The following is a 9,367-nucleotide window of genomic DNA, read 5'->3' as shown; positions in this document are numbered from 1 at the left end:
TGTTTGAAGTGATACACGGTGGTATATGTACAAATCGCCAGCAGAGGGAGCCATCATTCTGTGATCGAGCTTCTTGGCAAAAAGTTGGTGGTTGTCTGATTTTACCACAGATCTGCCTACTTATGTTAAAGGCTGAGACACAAAAACCTATAAAGTATAGACACATTGAAATAAAAATACAATGTTGTTTTTTTTTTAATCAAAACTGAGTACAAAACATCACATTTTAATTGAAAACAGTGACTGAAGTAGGTTTGAGTGGTAAGTTTAAGACATTAGGGTAAAAATATTTCTGATTAAGACGAACTTTTTCCACTTCTCAACAATTACTGAAGCTGAAATGTTCAGTAGCTGCCAGCACGATCAAGTGTCATATTTGGTCACGCGGCTTGTTGCACTGCAAGGACCCTGAAATGAGTCTGCCAGTAACCAGCAGGTCACTCTGACCTGGTCATGTCCTGCCTGCAAAACTGGTGTTCATTCAGCTGTTCTCAAAGCCAAACATCCCTGGTTTACAAAGGCAGTCTTGGTTTATGGTTTACTACAGTACAAAGTGCTTATGCACTTGTTATGTATCATCAGAAAATGCACAAATAACAGTCTTGTGCTCCTGCCCAGCGCTTTAATGCACTGATGGAAAGAGAAATTCCTGAGGTCGAGAGGGAGAACTGGTCTGCAGCTCTTTCACAGAGCTGTTGCTGTGCTTCGAATAGATCAGTGTGAACAGTGAGCAGCAGAGTGGTGCTGCTTATTTTTAAGAAATGTTTCTTTAACCCATAAATATACATCCATAAATTACACAGGAGTGTAAAGATCAACAGTCAGCAGGAAGGCTCACTACTACTTGCCCATGGCTCTTCACACACTTGTCATGTGTGCTTCATTAAAAGACTATCGTTTAAATGCAGATAGTAAAAGTTAAATATTGATCATGTACGTGCAACATATATAAAGATATATAAAGTCAGATTCACATTTCATATGAACCACCAAGAAAATAAAACATTTCTTTCTCAGTTTCTCAAGTTAAGTATGCTGAATGTGCAAACTCAGTGGCAAAATTCAAATCACATTTTCATTCCTATTCCCTATCTTGCATTGCCAGCCTGCAGTGCATGTAAAGCAGCCACACATCTGTACATTGTAAATAAAACATTTCAATGCCCAGATTATCTTTCAGGCAGGAGGTACTGACCTAAACATCAAACTGAGGTTCTGCTGTGAGAGAGAGCAACTCATTGGCCCCTTTCTGCTGTCAGAGCTTTCACAGTGAGCTTCACTTTTGGGTCTGAATCTCTGAGGTATAATGCAAACACACAGCCATTCTTCAATATGTGCAACTGTATACTTACTGTAAGTGTCTTTAGGGAGGCGACACAGTTACACTGACCTGTCTGAAGATTGAATAATAAGACTCTTGGTCCTTTAACTCACACAGTCTTGAAGCTGATCCACATCATTGAGCTCCTCCATGACTCGTGTCAGAAGGCGAACTATTGATCTGTGCCAGCTCTGAATGGTAACTCTTATCTTTGTCGTCATGGGAACGTCTTTGAGGAGCTGGTGGTTCTGTGCAGGAGAAGTAGTGGGGAAGAGTGGCCATGGTCAAAGTACCGAGAATGAGGAAACTGCCCGCTACCATGAAGGAGGCCGCGTAGTTGCCTGTGATGTCCTTGAGCAACCCTTGGAGAAAATACGGAGAAATAATAAAATAATCACATTAAAACACAGAGCATATTAACAAAAGGGATATTGCATGGCATGTGTAGGAAATACATACATTCATGGCGAAATCAAGAACATAAGGGCGCAAATAAAACTGATAAAAATTATAAGAACTTAAATAAAGCGCATAATATTAGCCTCATGCTAATTAAGAAAAAGACTCAATACAGTCCTGATTACATGTGGGGTTTTATCACTGTGACATTATGATCTCGTTAAAGGAGGAGTTGACATTTTGAGAAATAACTTCCAGAGTATCACAGACACGACTGTTTTTTCAATGCTTTGAGCACCACATACAAAAACCCTCCCCTGCAGCGAGATGGAGAGAGAAACCAAACACAAACAACATTATCTGCGTTCTCCGACACCACTTGATGTAAGTGAAAGGTCCTTTGTAATTTGGTTGAACTGACACTTCGAAAACATCCTGCTCTAACTACTCTGACTCTATTCTGTAGAGACGTACGACCTGCTGACTCCTGTGTGGGAACAGTATGAGTCAGGGTCAGAAATAATACTTAAGAAAACAGAGGAAGGTGTAAGGGAACTTGCCGACACTGATTACACCAATTAATATTTGACTACTTTAGCTTCAGTGTGTTAACCTGTTTAGCAGCTGAGTTATGTCACTTGAGATAATATGAAACACGCTGACGTGACCTACATTGGGAGACACAGTCTATATAAACACACTGCACTCAACAATATGTTGGTTTATTTTATAAACTCGGCTTTTACTTTCTCTATTGTGAATAAAACTCAGTACAGCTCATCTGGCTCTACATCAGTCTGCTCCCTCGGCGTGCTCCTACCTGACAGAGGTGTCCCCAGCAGTCCTGCGACGCTCTCGATGAGCTGCAGCAGCCCGAGGGCACCCATCATGCGCTCCACGCCCACAATCATGGGCACCACCGCGAAAACCAAAGAGGTCAAAGCGCCAGAGCAGAAGCCGTAGAGGAGGCTGATCACCATCAGTGCAGCATAAGAACCAGACAAAGAGCTCACAGGCAGCAGCATGATGAACACTCCCGCCAGGGTTGTCCACAAGCTCAGCAAGTGGATCAGCCGGAAGTGTCCCAGGTCAGCGAACCAGCCTGACGCTATGCGGCCCAAAATGTCTGTAGCTCCGGCGGCGGACATGACAAAAGCAGCTTGGTATTCTGAGAAGCCGACTTGGCGGCTGTGGGCCACCAGGTGGAAATATGGAACGAAGTAGCCGACATTAAGAAGAGTGATGGCTGCGGTGTAGGTGAGATAAGGCCTCTCGAAGAGCAGCGGCAGCTCCAGGTAGGAGGAGACTCGTCGCAGCACCGCAGCACATGATGAGCTGCTCTCTGAATCCACCTGAGGGGTTAAGAAAAAATTATCAAATTATGATCGAACTATAAATCCCTCTCGATCACAGAGATGAAACAGTCCTCACATGACCAGAGGTAGAAGAGTCATCCCATAGAAATCATTTACAGAATCACCAACTTCGCTGCTGCAGATATATAAGCTTCCACAAAAGAAGACGGCACCTTTTGCGGGGCTTTAGGGCGTCGCTTCAGGCGGACGAGAGCCCCGCAGGGAACAATGTTGAGGCTGAGCCCCCCCAGAATCAGCAGGGCCCCCCGCCAGGCGTACATCTCCACCAGAAGCTGGAAGAGCGGGTTGAAAGCGAAGGAGGAAATGCCGATGCTGGAGAACGCCAGTCCCAACGCCAGGGTGCGGCGCCGCGTGAAGTGAGCCATGACGGTGGCCACCATGGGAGTGAAGACCAGTCCCCAGCCCAAACCTGGAGGAGGAAACGGAGGGAAGGTGAGAGGTCAGTTTGTTGACAGGTAAACACTTAACGAGGTAAACGAAGACGAGCAGCCCTCTAAAAGTAAAGGAGGGATGTTTGTAATCCAGCTGTGTCACAGGAAGAGGAAGTAAACCCGTTACTTTGACTGGTATTGTAGGACTTTCATATATATGACCTGAAACGACACCCATAGTGAGGTAGAGATGAACAAGGCTGGTGGCCTGCGAGGCGAGTATGAGGCCGAGTCCAGCGAGAAAGCCCCCCGTCATCACCACCACCCGGGTGTCATACGCATTACACAGCGCTGCACCCAGAGGACCTGCAACACAAACACATACAGGTGCCTCCATTAGTCAGGACACTTGCCAAAATCCCTCTTATTCCACCATGTATATCCTGTACCAGCTAGTTTTAGCTCCACTGAAGGTAAATGATGTTTACACTGAAATATTCAAACTCATGTTTTTATGGCTGTCCAGATGAAATTTTCTATCCGTCTTATCCTCTTATCTTTATCTCATCCTGACATATTTAGTATGTGTGGAGACTTTGGGATCTGCCCTAGAGTGTAAAATAAAGTTGTGCGATTTTGAAATCTGGCTGCAGGGCATGTCTTTGTAATGAGTGACCCCACAGGTGCTTGTTAAAGGGCTGAGCTGCAGCCCTGTTCTCTCAGACCAAATGGCTCAGATTCAATTAATGACCTTGTTTCAGTTGCTTCTCTTTCATCAAATCCCTTCATGTGTAAATGTAAAAACTTAACAGGAAAATTACAAAATGTGCTGAAAATGATAAATGGATTAATCTAATAGATAAATAATTGTATAATGCTTTTGATTATTGAATAATCATCTAAGTAATGCCAAAAAATGCCAACCATTGACTGCTTCCAGCTTCTTAAATGTGAGAATTTAATACTTTTGTTTGTTTTATATCAGTGTATCTTGAATATCTATTGAATAACTAGCTGTCAAAAAAAATAAACAGTGGGAAGACATCTTCCTCTTCTTAGGGTCTGAGATATTATAATAATACGCATTTTAATTTCATACTCACTAAAGAACTGCTGTGCTGCCAGGCCTGTTGAAGAGATCCAGGAGATGGCCTGGGCGCTCTCCTCAAAGTACTGGACAAACTCCACGAAGAAGATCCCCAGGCTGCGCATCAGCCCGAACACGAGGCTCGTGCTGACGAACAGGGCGCCGACCAGCACCCAGCCCCACCCTCCATCTGGACCCTCCGCTTCATCACTCCGGCTCTCTGCTTTGGGCTTGTGTTTGGTCATGTCGAAGACAGAGTCTGTGAAAATACGATAAAATGCAGGTCGGCGTAAGAAGCACCACGGACAGTCAGATCACCTTCAGCAACAGTGCAGAACTCAGTCTCAGATCAGCTCTGTGGTTGTCAATATCCATAATCATTAACTTCCCACGGGCCAATAAATTCCCTGTGTGTGTTGTGACAAGTAAGTGTGAGTGAGCTGCTCAACTAGTTGACCTCCATTTGAGAACCAGATATAGGTGAGAGGTGAACTCTGACCAGGGTTCATGATGCATCGATACTGAAATATCAACAAGTGTGTTCAATCCACTTTCACCAGACTTCTGCTTTAGGGAGTTTACAGTAATCTGCAGGAAGTGACGCAGAAACTAGAAATGCCTTTATTTTCTGTTCTTAATAGCTGGTGAATTTCCAGGGCGGTTTTCTAGTTATTGTTATTCTTCACTTGTCTTTTCACTTTCTAATGCAGTAATAAGACAATTTGCAACTTCAACATCTGATCATAACCATGTTCTCCTCTGCTGGAGCTCACTATGCAAACACACATATGTCTCTTTCAGCATTTGCCTCAAGGTTTAAGAATGATTTACAAGGTCTGTTGCACTTTTATAAAGTATGTTTTTGTTAACTGGGAATTTGTATGCTGGGGTCAGCCATGTCCTAGAGGTGAGAGAAGTTTAGATCCCTAAACTGGCAGGAAGAAATGTGGGCAAGTGCAGAGTGAATGAACAGCACTTTCCCCTCCAGCAATATCCACAGCTAAAGTGCCCGAGAGCAAGGCACCTAACGCCGCACTGTGGCTGCTCACTGCTGCTGTGTGTGTGTGTGTGTGTGTGTGTGTGTGTGTGTGCGTGTGCGTGTGTGTGTGTGTGTGCGCGTGTACTTATACTTGGACGAATACAAAAATAACTTATGACTTAAAGTACACTCTGAGAAGAATATTTTGATGCCTCTGTTCTCAAAAGCTCATTTCAAAAACGACTGCTGAGTTTCCTGTGATGTTTTATAGCATTATATAACATTATCCTTTAGGGAGGAGGAGCAGATGTGCTATTTCCAACAGCAAGAGCCTTTGGTGATGGCTCAGGCAGACACCTAAAATAATCACAAGCCTACAAGTATCAAGTTCTGGTTGGCTTAACATTTCGGTTGAACAATCTCTTGGGAGGGAACTGTCTCAACACCCAGATGTATGCCAATAAAAGAGAAATCTGATGCACAGCTCAAGTATCTATGCACTCACAAACACAAACACACACACACACACACACACACACACACACACACACACACACACACACACATACAGAGAAACTTGATCTTATCTCCTGGTTTCTGGAGCGTTTAAAAATCATAAGAACACACTACAACAACACTGTGAGCCTCATCACACTGTTTCTAATTTTTAAGAGAAAAGCACCTCAAGCACATTTTGTGCCGATGACAGCAACTCGCCGGTCACATGATGCGTCCTCACATGATGCTGTGGAAATACAGCTGCAGCACGACACACAATATGCAAACAGCGCTGAAGCCCCTCTTCAAGTACACAACTTTGATCTTTAGCAGTCAATGCGCTCTTGTTATTGACTTTCTGTGACCTGCTGTTACCACAGTCTCTAGAGGAGTTTTCTCCATTTTCATTCTGGTTGATGTTTTAGTCAGCAGTCAGCTGCTACTGTACGGTTTCCTGAAAGCTGTGCCTCGTCTTTGATGTGACTCATCAGCTCACCAACATAAAAAAAAAAAAAAGTTGTCACTGACGTGCTCTCAACAAATTCAGCTTTGTTTGAAGTTTCTCAACATAAAAACAAGTTTATTTGTCCTGCAGTGGCTTTCAGTTAACTGCAGCTTTACTGCAAAAAAAGTCAACTGTTTATTTAAAAATATAGTGGTGGTATCGGTTCACTTTTTATTTCAAGTAAACTATGCAAAAATCAAAACAATAATTCAGATTATTTGTGCTGCTGGTTGAGCAGTATTTGCCCCTCTGCTCCTTAATTTGCTGAGCTGAAAAAATAAGCCAAAGCAACATGTAGCACAGTGAGCTGATCCATTCCTGACTAATACCACTCACTTCGCTCCTGCAGGAATGACAGGAATTTGCAGCTAACACACTCTCAAACACACACAACCTTTAAAGACCTGATGCTCACAAAGCAGGAAATTCTAACTTCGACAAAAACAACAGTAACTCAACAGGAGCTGCAGTCTGTGTTTCACACTGTTACTGTAAATGTTGGTGAGATGGCTGCTGAATGTGAAACCAACCTGTTGCAGGAGATGCAGGAGCTTCTCTAACACCTCAGTGAAGCACAATCTGTTTTAGAGAGAGTAGAGAGTTTCACACCATGATCACATGATGTACTTGCCAAATATTTATTTTCTGTTTTCTGAGAAACCAACATGGGTACTGCAACCGACATCTCAGCATTGATGATGGTGAAGGTACAGGAAATCACCCGTTCTTCATTTTCATAGGCTGGTGTCAAGTCAATTTTATTTATGTAGCCCAAAATCAAAAATAATAAATTTACGTCAGAGGGCTGAGAAACACTGAGATCAAGTCCTCCACTCAAGCAACTGGCGGGGACTAATACATGCTGGGTATCTTATAGACTGATTCGTGTATTTTTAGATCCATTATATGTCAATTTGAGTAGTTTCTGACAAACAAAGAATAAAAGATTCCCCAGCTGTATTTTATTCACAGCACAAGCACATTGACCTTCATCCTGAGAAATAAAATTCATAGAAAATGTAATTGTGCAGTTTACTAAAGGGAGGGAGGGACTAAAGAACTAAACCTTTGCTATAGTGAGTTTCTACTCTCTCTCCCAGTACTATGAACACTTTCTGAGTTGTTTTTATTTCAATACAAGTACAACTTCTCTCTGCTCTATTTTCTTGGGTGTCTTTTTTATTTGTATTTTTGCTGTATCAGCTAAATTCACACTTATGCACAAGTCAGAATCGTATGAAGTTGCTTGATGAATTATTGCTGAAGCCAAATCATAAAAACATATTGACTGCAAACAACAGAAGGAAACACGCACCTGCAAACACCTGCTGTTCAAGGACTCAGTCAGCTTCACCCATGTTAATTAATTACTCAGGTAGACTGCCCTGGACAGGTCGACAGTCGTGAACGCGCACTGGAAACTGAGCACGCACCACTCCACGTAGATGACGTCGGCTCCCCAAGGCGCCTGCGCAATGGCTGCCACACGCGGCTGTATTAACACCAGAATGGCAACAAATGTTGGCACGTTTTTTTTTGGCGACAGGCAAATTATGCTAACGTTTTTCACGATAATTTTAAATTCATTTTCAAATCTTGCCAACAAGCTCTTTGTGTGAGCGCGTGCGTGAGTGAGAATTAACGCTTACCGGAGAAAACGGTTTCATAACCCGTGACTACGTGAAACCTAGAAGGCTGATTGTGACCGACTGTGACTCAGATGTTATCGTGTTTAACTGATAGTACGTTAATAATAACAGCACTTTAAACCGCCCTCAGGCCAAAGAGTCACTCTGCTAGCGTTGACTCCACTCCACTCACCGTCAGCCTGGGCTCGGCTCGGTCTGTCAGCTTCCTCCGGAGCAGCACATGGTCCACAGTCTCCAGGTTCACTGTGGTAAACAGCTAAATGACAACGGGTCCTGTCAACATGAGCAGCAGCAGCAGCAAGTTCAACAGTACTCACTGAGAAGAGCGGTAACCGGCCGCGTGCACAAGCCCGACGGGAACGCGCACACTGGACATGTTTGCCAAGAAGTCTTGACATGAAAATCTCCATCACAAAGCCTTTGTGGACAGTTTTTCACATGTTCATAACACTTATTATACTAAATATTTGCCTATAACTACCAATCATTTTATTTTATTGATTATGTCGAGTACATTTCTCCTCCTAAAGTCCTTTATTATGCCAATATGTTTAATGGTAGGTCTACAAATAAAATTCTCAGTGAGCAACTTAAACTATCCTCTCATTTGTAATATCATATGTAATTTTGCAATTCCTGTTTTATCAAAGTTTAAAGAGAGCATGAACAAAACAAAACAAAGTATCAGAGCTTTTACCACCTCTTTGAAATATTATATAGTCTAGTATTGCAAGACAGTAAAAATTACTGAGCTCAAAATTACACTGCCAACTGTGTTTATAATGTTATATATTTAAACATGAAAGAATTGATGGTGAGACAAGATAATCTCAAGTCTCCTTACTCGTTTGTTCTGCAGCTTTCTACCATATCACACAGTCTGCATCAACACATGGAGTTTGCTCAGTTGCTGTGTAACTGTTGAAATAATGAAACTGCTATTTCCAAGGTAAAGAATGAGCAGTCAAAATCCACTCCAAAAATTAAATTTAGGAAAACTTCAGTCTGCCTTTATTCTCCAAAAATATCTCAAAAAGATCAGATTTAAGTTGGAGAGTTTGGAGTTGGAGACTGACACTAGAGGGAGACAGCCACAACATCTAAAGATGTCAGGGTCTTCAGGGTTCATTCTTGTTTCATGTGCCCTGAGGAAAGATTTCTTGATAACATTTTGATAAAATC

At 42.6% G+C, this 9,367-nt stretch overlaps 1 protein-coding gene across 3 annotated transcripts; it reads right to left on the bottom strand.

Annotated features, from left to right (window-relative positions):
* Positions 1-177: 177 nt before the first annotated feature.
* Positions 178-8,934, bottom strand: slc16a13 (solute carrier family 16 member 13). Of its 3 annotated transcripts, XM_056369141.1 has the most exons (8): positions 8,358-8,497; positions 7,852-8,028; positions 7,067-7,115; positions 4,571-4,813; positions 3,690-3,833; positions 3,249-3,505; positions 2,541-3,072; positions 178-1,683 (listed from the first exon to the last, which is right to left on the bottom strand). In XM_056369141.1, the coding sequence occupies exons 4-8, from the start codon at positions 4,797-4,799 to the stop codon at positions 1,457-1,459; spliced, it is 1,389 nt and encodes a 462-aa protein (XP_056225116.1). In that variant the 5' UTR covers positions 4,800-4,813; positions 7,067-7,115; positions 7,852-8,028; positions 8,358-8,497; the 3' UTR covers positions 178-1,456. The 3 variants fall into 3 exon arrangements, with proteins under 3 accessions (XP_056225116.1, XP_056225118.1, XP_056225115.1); XM_056369143.1 differs by lacking the exon at positions 7,852-8,028 and having other exon boundaries at positions 8,358-8,491; XM_056369140.1 differs by lacking the exons at positions 7,067-7,115; positions 7,852-8,028 and having other exon boundaries at positions 8,358-8,934.
* Positions 8,935-9,367: the final 433 nt, after the last annotated feature.

Source organism: Seriola aureovittata, chromosome 23, assembly GCF_021018895.1.
Source record: "Seriola aureovittata isolate HTS-2021-v1 ecotype China chromosome 23, ASM2101889v1, whole genome shotgun sequence".
Lineage (NCBI taxonomy): Eukaryota > Metazoa > Chordata > Actinopteri > Carangiformes > Carangidae > Seriola > Seriola aureovittata.
The sequence above is the reverse complement of the archived record's forward strand: the minus strand, read 5'-3'. Positions and strand labels throughout refer to the sequence as shown.

Excerpts from the sequence above, each read along its gene's own strand:
- slc16a13 (XM_056369140.1), bottom strand. The coding sequence starts at position 8,595 with ATGGAGATTTTCATGTCAAGACTTCTTGGCAAACATGTCCAGTGTGCG. Across the intron at positions 4,814-8,357 it reads GAGCCGAGCCCAGGCTGACG|ACTCTGTCTTCGACATGACC; the intron begins GTGAGTGGAGTG and ends GTATTTTCACAG. Across the intron at positions 3,506-3,689 it reads CACTATGGGTGTCGTTTCAG|GTTTGGGCTGGGGACTGGTC; the intron begins GTCATATATATG and ends TTCCTCCTCCAG.